At 37.9% G+C, this 18,733-nt stretch overlaps 1 protein-coding gene across 1 annotated transcript; it reads left to right on the plus strand.

Moving 5' to 3' along the window:
* The first annotated feature begins 2,918 nt into the window (after positions 1 to 2,918).
* Positions 2,919 to 11,991, plus strand: LOC107083670 (urea transporter 2-like). Its single transcript, XM_015373061.1, has 10 exons — positions 2,919 to 2,973; positions 8,148 to 8,213; positions 8,448 to 8,619; positions 8,793 to 8,982; positions 9,087 to 9,215; positions 9,768 to 9,960; positions 10,144 to 10,291; positions 10,859 to 10,993; positions 11,135 to 11,184; positions 11,257 to 11,991. Exons 1-10 carry the CDS (start codon positions 2,923 to 2,925, stop codon positions 11,545 to 11,547), a joined length of 1,425 nt encoding a protein of 474 aa, XP_015228547.1. The 5' UTR covers positions 2,919 to 2,922; the 3' UTR covers positions 11,548 to 11,991.
* Positions 11,992 to 18,733: the final 6,742 nt, after the last annotated feature.

The raw sequence follows: 18,733 nt of genomic DNA on the forward strand, positions 1-18,733 counted from the left end.
TTGCTGTGGTTAGTGATGCAAGTTGCATGGGGTATGTTGCCACCGGTTTGCACATCGAGAGACTGACATTTTTGCCCATTCTTCCCGCAAAACAACTGGAGCTCAGTGAGGTTGAATGGCGTGTGTTTGTGAACAGCTGTTTTTAGTTCTTTCCACAGATTCTGGATTAGATTCAGGTCTGGACTTTGAGTTGGCCATTCTAACACCTGGATATGTTTATTTGTGAATCATTCCAATGTAGATTCTGCTCCATGTTTCCCCGGTCTCCGTCCCAGTCTCAGATCTTTTCTAGGCTCCAACAGTTTTTTCTTCCAGAATGGTCCTGTATTTTTGCATTGATGTCGAAAAAGTTTGATTTTGGCTTCATCTGATCAGAGCACCTTCTTTCACATGTTTGCTGGGACTCCCAGGTGGCTTGTGGCAATCTTTAAACAAGACTTGTTACTACCATCTTTAAAAAATGGCTTCTTCCATAAAGGTTAGATGTGTGCAGTATATGACCTATTGTTGTTATATGAACAGAGTCTCCCACTTCAGCTGTAGATCTCTGCAGTTCATCCAGATTAATCATGGGCCTCATGCCTGCTTCTCTGATCAATCCTCTCCTTGTTTGAGCTGAAAGTTTAGAGGTATCCTCATAGATTTGCAGTGGTCTGATACTCCTTCCATTTATATATTATCGCTTACACAGTGCTCTTTGGGATGTTTAAAGCTTGGGGAATCTATTTGTATCCAAATCTGGCTTTAAATTTCTCCACAACAGTACCTTAGACCTGCCTGGTGTGTTCCTTGTTCTTCATGGTCTTGATTACACACAATTGGATTCTATTTATCATCATCAGTCATTTAGATCAACATTAGATAATTCAGAGATTCTCACCTAACTCAGTTTGCTGCACTGAAAGAGGCCAATAGTTTTCGCATGCCCCACTCTTCAGTTTTTATTTCTTAAAAAAGTTTGAAATGTTCAATAAATGTTGTTTCTCTTCATGATTGTGTGCCTCTCATTGTTCATTCTTTGCAAATAATTATAATTTACCATCTTTATGTTTGTAGCCTGAAATGAGGCAAAAGTTTGAAAAGTCTGATACTTTTGCAAAGCACTGTAGGTGAAAATCAGAATTTGGATTCAAATCACTGACAAATGTATCTCCACAAGATGTCAGCATCGGTCTGGGGGACCAACATTATGGTTTTTCTTTCCTCCTTGTTTTCAAAATCAGACCAGAAGAATACAGTTTGTATAAAGACAAACCTGTTGCAACGCTTTTTGACCAAATGTGCATTTTATTATTACATTATTATTCAATGAATTTCAATGAATGGCTTTTAACTGCTGCATAACAATCATCCAAATCAATTCTGTTTATAGTATGTGTTGCTAGACAGATTGTTGATAAGCTGAAGCTGTTGGTTGTGAACAAAGCAGAAGATCTATGCTGGCAAATGAGTCACAGCTGAAGAAGGTGCCTTTATAAACCCAGATGATTTGAATGTGTTTAATTACATAAAATATTTGGGTTAAAAATTCTTGCAGGGAGAATCATTGGTGTGGACTGTAGCATTGCAGTTGCTGAAGGTTGCTGTAGCATTGCAGTTGCTGAAGGTAGTTAGAAATTACTACTCAAGATTTACTTGTTTTTTTTTTTTTTTTTTTTTTTTGTGGGGACTTTTTAGGAAGGGGGGGGTATGAGAGAGGGGTAGACATGTGGGAAAGGATCACAGGCCGGATTCGAACATGGGTCACCCGCGTCAAGGACTAAGGTCTCTGTACATGGGTTGTGCTTGCTAAGCACAGCGCCACCTGCAAGCCAATTTACTTGTTTTACAGTATTTCCTTGTTGTCAGATAAGCTCTCTATCTGCATTTATGCATTTAATGGTGTCTGATCTACTCAGGGAACTTCTGGCTCCTTGTTTTTACTTAACCTAAACAGTAGTTAATGTTACCCAAGCTCTTGAAATCACTCTAATATCTGGATCTGAGTAGCATTTTGTTGGTTACTTTTTTCCTATCAATGAACTATTATGTCAGAGTAAAAAGTGGTATTTACATGCCACCTTGGCCTAAATGTTAGCAATATTGTAACACCAGACTTGTTACTTAACTACTTGGAAACTCCAGTAAAAGAAGGGCAGATCTCCTATGGTGAGAACATCCAGTGTCACAGGAGGCTGTGTATTATCTTAGTAAAGATATTGTGTTTTTTGGCTGTGATGGTAGAGAGTTATTCAACAATTCAATTTCAGTTCTGGAAGTATCTAGTAATGCATTAAATGTGATCAACTAGATTGTAATTTGAAAAGTGAATTAAAAAAATGTTAAATCTCTCCCTGCTCCTTATGAAACACAGCTTTCTAATACATTCCTAGAAAGATCGAGAGAAGTAGAGTGTGATGTAATTCCCTGGACCAGTTTATACCTCATTCCTCTTTTAATTACACCATAAATCTCAGTATTTTCTGTCTTGTGTTAGATTCTTTCAGGCGCTTTGCAAAAATTCTTCAGATAATGCCCCTTTTGCTTAAAAAAATTTGATTATATAAATCTTCTGAATATATTCTACAGTTTATCCATAACATCACGTAGACAAACAATATATGCTCTACATAATTATTTTTAATACAAAAAATCTTAGTGGGTTATGTTTGACAGCATCAACATTTTACTTAAAGCACTTTTCAGATGAAGGAGCCTGAATTCCAACTTGCCATATGTACATAGTGATGAAACTCAGAAAGAGATGTTTTAAATTCTCATTCAGTGTCTTCGGATATTTAAAAGAGTCAAAAAGTTATTGTATCCTATAATTTTTACCCACAAGAAACAAAGAGGTGGGAGGTGGAGTTTCTGTCTCATGCCCTTTCGGTATAAAGGCTGCTGCAGCTGTTGGGTATCCAGCTTAAAAGAAGCTTGCATTGCATGCAGCCTTGGCTTACCCTGAGACATATGACTGGATCGCACAGCACAAAGGTAGGGGTATGTTTTCAATGCTCACTGAAGTGTGCAAAGTGCATACAGAAAGGAAAATGATTGAAATACAGATTAAGAAAGTTATTATAGAGAGCTAATATTTATAATAGATACAAGAAAATATTCAGGCTTATTGTTCTGATGCTTGGATAAATGTTTTTAATACATTATCATTAAAAGATAACGAAATAGGAAGGAAACAGTAAGATTTTATTGAAACAGTAAGTTAATATTTAATCTCTTCATGTTGATAAAGTCAGGGGAAGAATATTTTCTTATTCATATTTCAAGGACATCTTCACTGTGACAGAGCTACACACTGACATTTTTAAAGGTCTTTATTGTCATCTGCTTGTTAACATAAAAAAAAAAAAAAAACTAAGGGGCATTAGATTGCATTAACAGAAAAGAGAAGGGGTGCAAAATGAGGAAAAACAGAGCCAATAATGGGCTTTTCTTGCGGCAGATTGCTTAGATAGAAGCAGCAGGTATAAAATATACACTATAATGAAAAAATGGATTATACCACTCCTTTTTCTTTATTACCCTGTTGTAAAAGTATATTACCTACAATCAGCACAAATGAAAAGATCAAAAAGCATAGTCTAATATTTTCCTGAAACTGTATGTATAAACATAAAAAGCATAAAATACTAAAAATACAAACAGATATATAAAAATATACAACGGTAAATGTACACAGTAGTAAAATAAGATTTAAATATTTTGCTGTTATGGTTTGAGTTTAGTGCAGCATCAGAGCTCAGGGTTGTTCTTCCTGATTCTCTTAGTTTCTAGAAAGATGCTGCATTTCAGCCTTCCTGCTTTTGCCCTGATGGTGTCAGAGCCTTTTATGTGATGTTAGAAGGCTAAACAGTCTGTGTTCTTGGTGGGTGGAGGCTCTCATAATGCAGGTGGCTCTGTTCCTGTATCACTATATTAATGTAAAAGGGCTCTATGAATGGGAGGCTGCAAAGGGTTTGTTAGAAAAATGTATATCTTATCATTAGATCTATTGTATCTGTAGTATTTATTACAAAAGAAAGGGCTTTTTTTAGGCTTTAACATGTTCAAAAACTCACCAAACTTGGCAGTAAATTGCCCCCCTGCGAAAATGTATGTATTTCAATGGATTTCAAAATGGGTGTGACCAAATGGCTCTACAGCGCCCCCTAAAGTGAGATGGGGAAAACCGCATGTCGCTGCCATTTGATTTGGCAGGTAAGTAGATCTCGACAAATCATGAAAAGTCTCTTGGAGGTATGCTCTAAAACCTACAGGAAGTCAGCCATTATGGGTCAAATTTTTACATTTTGTTGACGTCGAACTTTAACTATCTCCTCCTAGGGCCTTTAGTTACTTTACGATACTGGCTGGACAAATGATGACATCATCAAAGCCCCATCACTTTTTCACTTGGGAGGGTCCCTTTTTGTCATTTTTGACCTCATCACCTTGAAACTAGGTCAGAAGTCAGAAAACACGATGGTCTAATCGAAGAGTTTTAGTTTAAAACTGTTGCCATGCCGACCTGGCAAAGTGAGGCCTTTCGCCATTAAAATAGGATTGGCTCTCATTTCCTCCTTAATTTTCAGATCTGCACCAAAATCACAAGAGATGATCCTAGTCCAACCTCAAACAGGAATACAGAGCAATATTCTGTGGGTGGGGCTTAATTTAACAACAGCACCCCCTAGAATAAAAGAAATTAAAACCATCAGCCATTTTGAGCCTGTTGAAAAAGGATTGACCTGTTTTCAGAAAATAAAAAAATAAAAAAATCAGCCTTTCATCCAAATGAGCTGAAAGTTTCAAAATAGGTTCCTTTCAGAGCATGTTGTAAGTTGGTTAACATGGCAAACGCCCTTCTTTAGAGTCTGTCACTCTGACTTTTCGAAAGTTTGCGTTCTTAGGCATTCGTTGGCCATTTGCACTGACCAACTCTTTCTAAGGATCATAAAATTTGGCACACATCTGTATGAGCCCAGCACCCACAAAAATTTGAATTGGAGCCATGGTCTAAACCCCACAGGGAGTTGGCCATTTTAAATCAAACAACAAGAGAATTAGTTTGCTAAAATATTTCTAAAAAAATCATCCGTTTGCCCAAAAGACCTAGTATTTTTAGAATAGATTCCTTTAACTTGTTGTTTGGTGGTAAACGAAACACAGCTCCTCTTTAAAGTCCATCACTTTGATTTTTCAGAAATTTGTGTTCACAGGAAATTGTTGTTTTTCAGTTTTAAAACAATCCAAGCCAAAGTTATACCAGTTATGTATCCTTTGATATCAGTCGATATTCCCAAGTTTGGAATGAATCTGTTGATATTTGAGCATCTTATGGGGACTTCCACCTGCCTGAGTATATGGCTTTCAGGTTTAAGAGTTTCTTTCTTTGAACTATTTAGTAAAGCATCTAAAAAAATTCTAGGATATGCAGGATGTAATCCTTGTCATTTTTGATTTTTAATGATTTTTTATAGTTTTGAATAGGGTGTGATACTGCTTTTCAGTGGCTTTTGAGGGTGCTGTTTCTCCCTCTTTTGAAAATATATATATTAAGATAATAACTTGGAAAATGTTTGAATTTTCTCAACAATCTCAACATTTTACAAATATATTTCTGTAAAGACAGGATAAATTAAAGCCTCTTTATTTATAAAATGACATTTCTGTTAAACCCTTTACACAGAATGGTGTTTACTTATTTAAGCCATGTAGTATTTTTTGATACAGCTCAAAGATGCTGGATATCTGGAATTAATGTGTTTTCTCCTCTATAATAGGCATAATAAAAACGTTTTTATAAGAACATACTGTTGATGTTCACATTGAGAATAACTTAGTGTTTGACCACAAATCAGTGCAAAAACAATTCAGAGTACTTTGTGCCAGGTAATGTCTTTTAACTACAGTTTAAACCTTGCTGACTAAAGCTTTGGATGTCCACTGTTCATCTAATGGTGAAGTCTGGAACTTATTGGCTTGCTGGAAGAAGCAAGGAGGTGGCAGTGGATGGGAGCCAATTCAAAATGCTTTACATTAATTAGACAATAAAATACAAGTGACTAGTAATGGAATATAAACTATTAGGGGGTAAAGACATCATAGAAGCAGGCAGTAAAGCAAATAGAACTGTTGGACCACAAACTTATACTAATGATATTTCAGTTCAAGTTTAACTTAAAGCTTTGCTTTTTTATGACTGTGTAGAAACAAGAATAAAATATAAGACGTAGATGCAACTATATCCCGAAAGATTGAAGTCCCAAACATCATCTCACTTGATGTCTCTAAGCAAATATGCAGTCAATGTGTAGACACAACGAAAGCTTACATTGTCATGTGGTGACATCACTTTAGACCCACCAACTGAGATGGCCATGGCATCTATCCGACAGATGAGATTTGTCCCAGATATTATATTTTATCCCTAGTTTAACTCTTCCTGACCAAAGCTGTGGTTGTCTTCAGCTGGTCCAGAGGTGAAGTGTTGAACTTTTTTTGCTGGCTGGGAAGGGGAAAGGAGGGGGTAGTTGCTTGGCTCCCATGGTTGTGATAGTCCGAGCGGTGCTGAGCTGCAAGGGCATCCCAATGCCGCTCGCAGCTTTAATTTTATTTCAAGTTACAAACATCTGGCCCAGGAATGTTAAGTGTTGTTCTAAAAGAGGAGAGCAAATATTTCTCTCAGGGCCTGGTATTATCCAGCTATGCTGCCGTAGGTGACTAATAACTTCCAGAGGTGTCAAGTAACGAAGTACAATTACTTCGTTACTGTACTTAAGTACACTTTTTAGGTATCTATACTTTACTCCATTAATTATTTGCTCCATTAATTATTTGCTTCCTACTTCTGACTTCTACTCATTACATTTTTACACAAGTATCTGTACTTTCTATTCCTCACATTTTTAATTCAAAGGTTACTCGTTACTCTTGGCTTCTGTTTAATGCAGAGGTCAGGGATTAGCAGACCACGGTCCGGATCCAGACCCACCTGCTGGCTAATCCGGACCCAACCTGATTTAAAACAATTATAAATTATTGCATGTTGTCTGATGACAGTGTCTAAATGACACTTGCCCCACTTCTCCTGTTACCCCTCAATCCCCAATCCTCTGTCTCCGCTCTGCCCCACCCTGCAGAGCTCCAGACAGCCTGCGCAAAGTAAAGCCTAATATTTATAAATACTTGTTTCACGTCATGTGCGCCATCCAATGCAGATCATTGGTGCCATCCACATCTAGTGAAAACTAGTTTAATTGATGAGTCATATAACGCAAACACTCATTGGTTAGCTAAAGGAAATCATCAGAAGCAAGCAGGTGTTCTTCAAACTGCAAATGCGAATTGTATATGCCATGCTACAATGTTGGATTCAGAAAAAGAAATGTCTGAAAGGTCGGACACAGACGAGAGCGTATCGGGAGATGGAGATGGAGACCAACAAGACCTCCCTCATCCTTGGCCGTATCTCAAAGAATTTTTCGAAATAGCCAAAAAATAGAGCTTTCAATTCATATAGTGGCATCTGGCTGTTTCTTTTAAAGGTTACTTTATACTTTTAAAATTTAAGTAGTTTTTGGAGCACATACTTTTTCGCTTTTACTTGAGTAAAGAGGTCAAGTTGATACTTTTACCAGAGTGTATTTAAGCTGCTATACTTCTACTTAAGTTCCAAATATGGGTACTTTTGACACCTCTGATAACTTCTGACCCCTCCTGGTAACTTTTGACCGCTCTTCTTATTCCTTTGAAGTCCGGTAATAAAAGCAGCAGAAAAGAAAGGTTCTGGCAGAGTTGAGTACAGACTTTTCAAGGGTTCTCATCCTCTGTCTGTTCTCTCTCTCCTTTTCTGGAGATAAGAAACTTGCTCTGTTTGGTTTTCATTTCTAGGACAATAAGGGATTATTATTATTAATCCTATCAGGGTTCATTCGTGTGATACACGCACCACTTGAAAGTTGGTAAGACTTAATGAGTATCTTTTGTACAAGAGTCCTCGTATGTAAGACATAAATAAATGAAAATAAAAAAAACACATCCTTTAGATAATTAGGGGCTGTCATTCTTCTTTAAAAATCAAAATGGTAATTTAGATTGAACGCATTAAGTGATAAAGGAGTAACTCTACATCTACTTAGCACTTTTAAAATTCTCTTCTCTTTTCTTAGGATATTCACAAGAATATCAGCAGATCCACTTCTTCACCAAACAGCTACGCTGCTCCAGTCCTTTTCGTAAGTTTGTGTGCATTATGTAATTTAAGCTCATCTACATTGAAGGAGCATGTGTAGCAGTTCAATGACTCAATGCACTCAACTGTTTTTTTTGTTAGAAAATTTTAACCAATCTGTACTGTCTCTGAAAAGTGCCTTGAGATTACATGTGTTGTAAATTGGCACTATATAAATAAACTGAATTGAATTAAGTAAAAGGATCCAGTTTAATTAATATCACACTTTTGAATGCAGGAGCTCCATCCCCTCATGGCCTTTCCTGAGTGCAACCCCTCCCAGGAAGACGGGATTGAGGGCAAATCACAGCCCACAGAGGAATCATGTCTACACAAGGCCTGGGCGCGCTTTCTCAAAGGTGTCTCCTACTTCTCAGGAGACATGGAGGTGTTTGGAAAATGGATGGAGAGTAAGTTCAACTTACTACATCTTCCTATGTTTTAATAACAAAACAGTGCTGATGTACAAAATAGAGAACACCCTGTCCTTAAAATTGGCTGCAACCTATAAGCATTTCCAACCCTTCATCTTGTATTTTGTCAACTGTTCCTCGAGGTAATATTTTTTCCCTGCTCTTTCCAGAACAGTTTATCTTGCTGCAGCTGCTGGACTGGGTTCTGCGTGGAGCGTCCCAGGTGATGTTTGTTAACAACCCTCTGAGTGGCCTTATCATTTTTGCTGGCCTCATTTTACAAAACTATTGGTGGGCTCTCAATGGTTTTGTTGGGACTCTCTTTGCAACCATTTCTGCTCTCATTCTGCAACAAAGCCGGTAAGAAAAGTACATAATTTGAATAAATCAATTTGATAGATTAAAAAAATAATTTCCTAAATAAAATTAGGTTGCATTGATCAGTTGCTATTGCTTTCTCTTAGGGGTGCAATAGCTGCAGGACTTTACGGGTACAACGGCATCCTGGTGGGTCTCCTGATGGCTGTGTTCTCCAATGCAGGAGACTGGTACTGGTGGCTTCTGCTGCCTAACATCTTTATGTCTATGATGTGGTAAGTAGCTATAATAAGGGAGCAAGAAACAAGATTTATCCATTGTCAAACCAGGCTTCAACTTTTTGATGAAGGGATTTTTTTTTGTTTTCCTCGTGGTACCTATTTTCTAAGCCAAATCAGTATGTTTATTTTATTTTAAAAACATTTTCCAGCTTGTTTCTCAATTTTCAAGATAAGAATATCATGATTTTGAGCTTTCATTTTCAGAAAAACAAACAATGTATATTAGATGAAGTTTCAAAGTAAATATCTGGTGAAACTACCTAAATTTACATTTAGATATAATTTGTGCTGGCATGCACTCCATCTATCTTTCATATCACTAGGCTCAAGTCCTTACCCAGTCTGAACCATTGACTATGAAAGCATCATAGGTATTTGGTTATTTCAGAAATAAGTGCCACTCATCATATATCTCAGAGTTGTGCATTCAATCCTGTTTCATTCAGTCAAAGGGAAATCGGTGGTTTGGGTGTTCATATTAGAAAAAGATGCACTTCATTTTCCTGAATTCATTCAATAAGTAATATTCTGTTTGTTGTGTTTTAGCCCAATTGTGTCCAGTGCCCTGGCATCCATTAACAGCCGCTGGGATCTGCCAGTGTTCACTCTTCCATTCAACATCCTGGTGTGTCTCCACATGGTTGCAACCGGCCACTATAACCACCACTTCCCTCAAGTCCTCATTCAGCCACGCTCAGAGCTCCCCAACATCACCTGGTCTGAAATTGACCTGGCTAAGGTCAGCAATAGACCACATTTTCCTTGTGTTTCGTTTTGCTGCTTCACTTCTAACAAGATAAAATGTTGATGTACTAATATGCTATAGAGGACCTTTTAAGTTATATCCGTCTTAAAAGCCTTAAAAAGTTTTTTTAAGATTATAATTGATTGCATTTTTTAATCTTTTTAAAAATTCTTTTAGCTGTTCAGGTCAGTACCAGTGGGAATAGGCCAGGTGTATGGCTGTGACAACCCTTGGACCGGAGGGATCTTCATCATCTCCCTCTTCATCTCTTCACCCATCACTTGTGCGCACGCCATCCTAGGATCTGCTGCAGGCATGGTGTCAGGTGAGGGATCTAAACTAAGGCTTTGCATGCAGATGATAGAACAACAATAAATTACACTTTATATGTGATACCTTATGTATTTACAGATTGAAGAAGTTGTGATGTCATTAAAGAATAAACAAGGTTTAAAAGTGCACAATTTGGCAAACTGTACTGACTGCAGGCTCTCACATTTCAGCAAATTTTTATATTCAAAATAGAGTAGATATGTGGAGCGGAAGAAAAAGCATAAATAATTTTTCAGAGTAATTTTTCAAACAAACATCTCAAAGTGGAGTTTTCATTTATTCACCGCCCCACTAGACCCTGAATGTTTTCTTACTGTACTTTACAAATATGTGACATTTCTTTGTCAGATACACAAATACAAATAAAATAAGTTTAATGTAATTGGTGAAAATGTTCAATGGGTATAGATATTCTGCAAATCACTACATAACTGTTAAGGTTATATTATGAAGTAGCACAAAAAAGCACAAATATTGAGTTCAACAGAACACTGTGCTGCCTCTGTTTCCTTGACATTTGATGTTTATGTGCTTGTAAATTAATTTCTTTTTCTCACAGGTCTGGCTCTGTCGGCTCCTTTCGAGGACATTTATTTTGGTTTGTGGGGATATAATTGTGTGTTAGCCTGCATCGCTATTGGAGGAATGTTTTACGCCCTGACTTGGCAGGTGCACCTGCTTGCCATCACATGCGGTGAGTAGATATGCACAGATAAAAACCTCCATCTAAAAAATGTTAGCTGTAAACAGCTGAGTCAAACATACATCTGGTATTTCTGCTATGCAGTCATGCTAGTTTTATTACTTTATTTGAAAGACCTCTTCTTCTCTGCAGCTTTTTTCTGTGCATACCTCGGCTCAGCCATAGCTAATATCATGTCCAGGGTAAGCACACAGAAAACCTTACACTATAATTTTCCATCTGTTTGCATCTCATTCTGTATCCATATATTCCAGTTTGGTCTGCCGGCATGCACTTGGCCTTTCTGCCTCTCTGCTCTGACATTCCTTCTCTTGACAACGGGGACCAAGAGGATATTTAAACTGCCGCTGGCCAAAGTAACTTACCCTGAAAAAAACCTGGCCTTCTACTGGAGGATGAAGAAGGAAGAGAAGGCAGAAAAAACAGAGAAAGAAAAGAAGATGATAGAAGAGCAGCTGAATGCTATTAATGAGGAGAGGATACTGGATGAGAAAGAACAACTACAACAGGAGCTTAGTAGGATGGAGGAGGGTATGCAATGTTGAAAATGACGGGACAGGTGAAGATGATGACAGGGTCAATACAGAAGAAAGAAACAGAGAAAATAATTTCACGCAGGTTGTTTTTGCTGATTATGTCTGAAACAATACAGAAGAACTAAAAATGTCTGGTGTCACTGTAATGTGTGAATGTAAAAACATGTACTTGTAAATAAATTCATTTTAACCATACCATGAAAAGACTGATATCCGATGGTTTTATAGAGGGTTTTAAAAGCTTGCCTTAAAACAAAGCTGATGAAGACGACACAGTTCAGGGTGTTTTTGATCTGGCAAAATCTGTGAAAAGGCCTGGTATCTGTCGCTAAATGTTTTGTATTTTATTTGATGAACTTTTATCTATGTATGTGAAAAATATTCATGGGCTCTTATGTCAGCACTATTGTAATGTATTTTATTTGATTGTGTCCAACAAGTCCACGAGGGCTACGAAACAATCAAGTGTTGATGTGATATTGATTTCATATCATTTTGAAATAAAATCATGCAGCATGAAATACCAGGTGGTTCTGAAATTATTATGAATCAAACAAACAAGTGGGTCAGAAATAAGCCAAACTTGGTTATTTCCAGCTAAGCTGCAGGGCTATTATAGCACTGGCCCAGTATTGGTCGATTTGACCCGGCAAGATGGGCTGGTTCATTAGAACCCAACGAATGGGCTATAATATTCCAAATTATTATGGGTTGAACTAACTGCAAATTTGGATAACTCCAACCACACATATTTTATAACAAGTCTTTAAGCAAATGTTTGGTTGAAATAATAACAATTATTGGTTGTTTTAACTTTATAATTTATTTCTTCTAGCCAAATGCTGGGTGAAATTAACCAAAGTTTTAGATTGTTTCAAAAGCTACATAAATTTGTTTAGTAATCTTTTTAAATGCTTGGCAAAATTTTGAAATACCTTACCAGATTCTAAGATATTACAGCACATTTATTAGGAATATAAATTGCAATAGACTTATCATATCTTTAAAAAAGATACATGCTAAATATGCTCATGCAAACATGTTATATGTAAGAAACACCATACTGGAATCTTTACATGGCACCGTTTTAAAATGTATCAATACTTAATACTCACATTACAAAAAGCAAGCAGTCAAGTTAAACAGGGGATAATTTAAATTTGTGTCATTAAAACAATGCACAAAAATAACAACTGAGAAGAGCAACAGGCCAGCTGTCAAACTTAACAACACGCTGTACTTGAGGCTGTTGGCTCCATTAGCTACCAAGTGTTTTAGTTTGAAGAAACTACAAGTTCAGACTCTCCTCCTGGCTTTTCATAGACTGCTCTCTGTAGGAATTCCCAAACATATTCACACTGCTTTGGGTATTTAATGTGTAAGATAAAAAATGCCTTAAAGCAAACATTGATGGCTGGAAGCAGTGTAACATGGTGCAATGGCTGTCCAGCAGTGGTGACAGAGGCACTGTCAGATCATTTCCCCCTTGCCGGAATGTAGAGGTGAGGTCTGGATGCCCTGGCCTCATGGAGGTACTCCACCATGTTTATACCAGCAGAAAAAGGCAAAAAAAAGAAAAAAAAAAAAAAAACAGCCGTCCATCTATTGTGTGATGATCCACAGTTAAATATTTTCCGTTTGGTTGTCGAGTGATTTAATGTTGGCAAGGATCATAATGAGTAGAGCTGGTCTTTATGGATTAGCAGTTCGTCTGGCACAAAACACGACAGTTTTACCTTGTTTTTGTTTGCCCCCCTGTCTCAAAGGCTAAGTTCACACTCCGGGCAAATACAATCAAGATCCAATCCTTTTGTCCCTATGTCACTGGTATTTGACTTTTTCACAGCAGTCTAAATCGCCCAATTCCGATTTTTTTACCTCCTCCAAAATTTGAATGGAGCCCATTCTATAGTGGTCCTAAATCAGAAATGGATCTAATAATTATCAGTTGCTACACCACAGACAAATGTGGTGCAGTCTGATTCTTTTGACCTGAAGTGACTCAGGTGAGATTCTTTCATAACTGTGTGACCAGGCTAAGTCACATGGAATCTGACGTTTTTGATCCAATCTGGAATGGTAAAACCGTCAAATACCTTAGTTGATTCTAAGGTGTTACATCACAGTTAAAGCCATCATGAAGAGTTCAGCTCTCTTCCTCCTCACTATCCTTTTTCCGCGTTATCACCCGACTATTTCCCCTGCTTAACATCCATAGACACTGACTTCAAAGGCTGCCCTCTAAAGGACTCTTAGACACCTCTTGTACAGTAATTGATCTTCTCTGCATCTCAGTCACTTATGCTCTAAGCATGGTTGGATGTGATATGTTATTGTTTTTCTGCACATTCAAGCTACTTCAGTCATGTGAACAGCTACAGAATAAAAATCAGATCTGACAAATAATTGGAATTGAGTATTAAGTCCTGTAGAGGTAATGTAGCCAATGTCTAAACGGTCATGCTGCATTTTATCTGACTTACGTCATTGCAAGTGCTCCCACTACACATACACAGAGACTCTTTGCAGCAGTAGTCACTGATTGCTTTTTCAAACCACCGTTCTTAATAGATATGCCATCTTTTCTTACTTTCCTCCTTTGTTAATGATAGGGCCATTACGTCAGCTGCCATGGCCCAAGAGACACTGGCATCCCCTTTAATAAAGCTTTGTTATACGCCTCTAGAGAGCATAAGATTCACCATTACCTCTGTAGACGGTGGGTTGCTGAGTGACATCTACACTCCTTTTTTTGCTTGTGTGGGTTGCTTTGGTATCCTGAATATCCTGATATACTGGAGTTTGATAATGACATATAAATAGTAGTATAAAAGTCTATGCCAAAAACATTGGATTCTAGCAAGAAATTAGAATTATGTATCAAGACCTGTGGTGTAAACATAGCCATAGGCGTGGGGTCAGCAACTTTTTTAAGGCTTAGACCCGCTTCATGATCATAATTATTAAAACAGACATAAATATTCCAAAAGCCCTGTAAGGGGGGTGTTTAAGCACCTAGGGAACCTTACTGGCAGGGTCCCTTCTGATAGGGGGTTGTCTACCTGGCCAGTGGGGCAAGTCGCAATTGACTGCATGTAAAAAAAAGATGTATCCATGTGCCCTCTTGCAACTATTAAGGACTTGAAAAAGAAAAAAAGGAAAAGAAGAAACAAAGGACACAAAACATTGTTTTTTTTTATTGTTGTATTTTAGACAGGGGGATGACTTTCTGTACAATCACAACACAGCTTTCCCTGTTGAGTTAATGGAAATTATTTGCATAATTTAGGTGACATTTTTGTAGTCTATTTCCCAACTGCTTTCATGCTTTTAAGGTAGGTAAAAGCTTTGCTCTAATGAAATTATGTAACAGCAACCTGTATGGAAACCTGCTATGCTACTTCTTCCTCAATCCAGGAAGAAGAAGTATGGAGATAGAAAGACATGATAAACGTTAGACGAGATGATAAAACTCAACACAACACCCCTGAGCATGCCAGAAACTTCTTTAGAAATCTTGGTTGTAAATCTGTCATTTGCAGTCACATGCCTCACAGAAAGCTCATACCACTTATTGTTTATCAACTAATGTTATGTACTTTTTTATTGATGGCAATCATCTAATAATTGAGAGGGTTGGTTTCCTGCATGTGTTTATTGGGCTACATCTGAATTTAGAACGCGTCCCTATCATGCAGTCACACTCTACAGAGCTCCATACATGGTCTACAGTGTGTGAGTCTGGTGCATTAATACAGAGACACATCTATGTAGAAGAAGCAGAACAGAAGCCCTCTAAGATTCGATTTAGAGAAAGACATCAAGAATTGTTTGCAGTCCCTCTGCTCTGCAAACATATATATCAGAAATGCATTGTGATATCTAAAAAATGCGAAACACAGGCCATTGAGGACCAGCGTGAACACCCCTGTCTTAAAGAACCTTAAACCAGCTCCTCCTAAAATTTTAAATGTTCCAATTTGTTTACAAGTCCAAAAACTGACTTAATTCACTGGTTCTGCTTTGTGCAGAGCACAGCAGGCTGATAGACAGCTACTTCTCTTGTTATATAACATCAGGTTATAAGGTTTGGGTTAATTTAACTGCTACCAGTGCACAAAAAAGTGAGATTCAGATTCTGGTTAATTGATGCTTACAAACAAAATTCTTTTGCTAAATTAGTTCAATTGTTCAGATCCATTTTTTTTCATAGCAAAGCTGTTTATTAGGAACATAGATATGTGGAAAGTTTTGTTGACTTTTATCCTGATCTAAATAGGGTTTTGTGATGTTTTGGTATTGCTGTTGATAATGTTTTTTTTTTCCTAATCAGAATGCAAAGAAGGTGGGAATGCTTCCATCTGTTTTTTTTTAAAGAAATTACTCCAGTGCTTATGGGAGACGTATGGTAACCTCTGTTAAATTTAATGTTGAAATGCCAGCAAATTACCAAGGCCTCAGACTGTTCTTTACTGTCATCACATAAGAATCATGTCCTTTGAGGTCAATATAGACTGTCTACCTGTTCTCATGATGAGCAATCCAGGTTTGCTTTTGTGATACAGAGTGAACAATGTAAAGCTCTTTGCTTTCTTTTGGAAATTATTGGACCACATTCTATTCTATTCTGACCACAAGGCAGAATAGATTTTTATTTAGTTTGTGGGCACGGATGGCTGAATAAAATCCCCTATATATATATAGTTTTTAAATTTTAACTGACAGTCTTGTTTAAGGATTGAAATTTGAAACCAACCAGGAAGAGGGCTGTTTTTTTTGCTCCATAACTACACACGCATTAAACATGTGATCATACCTTTGCACTCAGCCCATCATAAGCTACGGTATATAAGAAACAAATACAATCCATCCAGTTAACTGCAATCTAATTCATAAACAGACCATATTTGGAGTTATAGACACACCTCTAAATTAAACTGTTATATAAAGATCAAAAACAGCAGAAATGTCAGGGGGAAAGTTGTAGGGACATGGGATGTACAAATAAAATGTTTTGAAAAAAATCAAAGCACTGATCTACAGTATCAACCATGCTTAACTGGAAAGAGTATGGATCCACCAATAAATCACTATCCATTGCCAGACAGAACAGAGAAAACATTATTCAGAGAAGCAGCCAAGAGATTCAGACCTTGGAGGATCAGCTAAGGTGGGAGAATCTGTTGCTTGTTAGATGCAGATTACCCAAATCTCAAATAAAGTTTCCAAATCTAGTGATCAAATGTTATTGTAGGTCTTAAAGGTCTCCTCCCACTTTCACTTTTTAAATGTTAAGAAAAATTGAATCAAACGAAGGATAAGAACCTTCTTCTTCTTTTTTTTTTTTTTTTTTTTTTTTTTTTTTTTTTTTTTACATATCTGTACATGGGTGCATTCCTGTAAAGTCACAGCATATATTTGTCATGATCTGCTCTGATAGCTGGCCTTGATTGCTTATTTCACTCACCTGCCTAGTTCTGCCCAGTTCCTAATAATCTCTGATCTCATCCACCTGTAGGTTCTGCCTTATATTCAGTCCAGCCCAGCCACAGTGGCCAGATCATGGTTTGGTGTTTGTTTGCTGTCTGTTTGTTTATGCCCTTTAGTTTGTCTGTTTAGTTTATTCTATGGTTTAGGTCCTGTTTCCTGGCGGCCAGTGCAGTGAGAGGGTTTTAGTGTTTGACTTGTCCTCTGATCATGGCCTGGTCCTTTTCCGCGGAGCCCTCAGGGTTTTGGCTCAGAACACGGAGAAGGACAGTTTTATTTCTGTAAGCCTGGCTCCAAGGAGGAGACTAGTTTAAAGTCCTGCTGAAATCCTGGTTCCACGTCTCGTCTCTGCTTTCCTCTATCACTGAGCCTGCCCATCTGCATCTGAGCCTGCCTGTCTGCTTCTGTGCGTGTCTGTGTGGGCACGCTTCTGCACCTGTCTGACTCTGGACTCTGAACCTGCCTTCACGCACTAATGGATTCCTGGAACCTGAATCTGTACCTTCCTGTGTGGATCGGAACCCCTGAAAGGACTGCGGGCTCCTGGATTCCAGAACTACTTAAGTCTGATCTAAATTCCTGTCCTGGAGTCCTGCTTGCTCTCTGGGGTTGCTACATTGGGGAGGATCTGGACGGCTCAGAGCTGCTTCTCTTTGGCAGTGCATCGGCTTATCTTGCCTATGATTGAGAGGGTGGACTGAACTCTTAAACCAGGTAAGTGACTCACTCTGATAATCGTCTCCTGTTCAGACGCTCATGGTCACTTACCTGTGTTTCTCTTTAACCAGAGTGTCGGTGATTGGGAGGTGCCCCGCTCCCCTCCTGCAGTAGCTGTGAGCTGCAGATCCACAGGAGCACGCGTCTGTTCTGTTTGGTTATCTTTATTTTGAAAAAAGTTTTCAACTTTCCTGCTGACTGTCTCACCTTACTGGGTCAATTTGTCCCGCTTCATGACAATATTTTCCCATTAGTTAATGTTATGAAAGCGGTCTCACTCCATTTTTTTTTCTTTGAGGATTTAAGCAAAGTAAAAGCTTTGCTCCAATGAAAATATGTAAGAACAACCTTTATGGAAACTTGCAAACCCATTAATCAACCCAAACATGGAAAGTGGGAAGACATAAGTTTTAAACATGAACATACCTTGGCAGAAACTTCCAGGCGATTCTGCAGAAAACTCTTTTACATACAAAATCCTGCAAGAGCATTAGGGATCAACAGCTCAGGTGGGAGAATCTGTTTCCAGTTGGTTGTGCGTTACACAAATCAAGCGTTCATGGAATGGCGGGGAAAAAAGAAGAGCTGTTTGGGTGGTGTATACAGGGGAGGGAAAGGGTGACCTGGCCAGATTAGACCAAATATTAACCCTCTGACTTTCATTTAAGAGACTATGTCTAGTGGAAAACAATTTTCATCAGCCAGCAATCCATCAGCCAACAATCTATCCATTGGCTAAAATAATGAGGTGGAAATATCAGGCTGTAGGGATGATTTTCCCCTTAAAGCGTGTTTAGACCCTGATGGACCTGAAGGCAAACCCATCTACAGTTATTCAACTCATAATGCTGCACTACTTTCTGTATAGTGTAAAAGTCCAATTGAAATAGATTTTTTGGTTAATTTCATCTTAAAGGAATAGTACACCCAAAACATGATTAGCCTTCATTTTCTACTCACCCCCATGCTGAACAACACTCTGGAGTACTTT

This window comes from Cyprinodon variegatus, unplaced genomic scaffold, assembly GCF_000732505.1.
Source record: "Cyprinodon variegatus isolate N-32 unplaced genomic scaffold, C_variegatus-1.0 Scaffold80, whole genome shotgun sequence".
NCBI classification, from domain to species: Eukaryota; Metazoa; Chordata; class Actinopteri; order Cyprinodontiformes; family Cyprinodontidae; genus Cyprinodon; species Cyprinodon variegatus.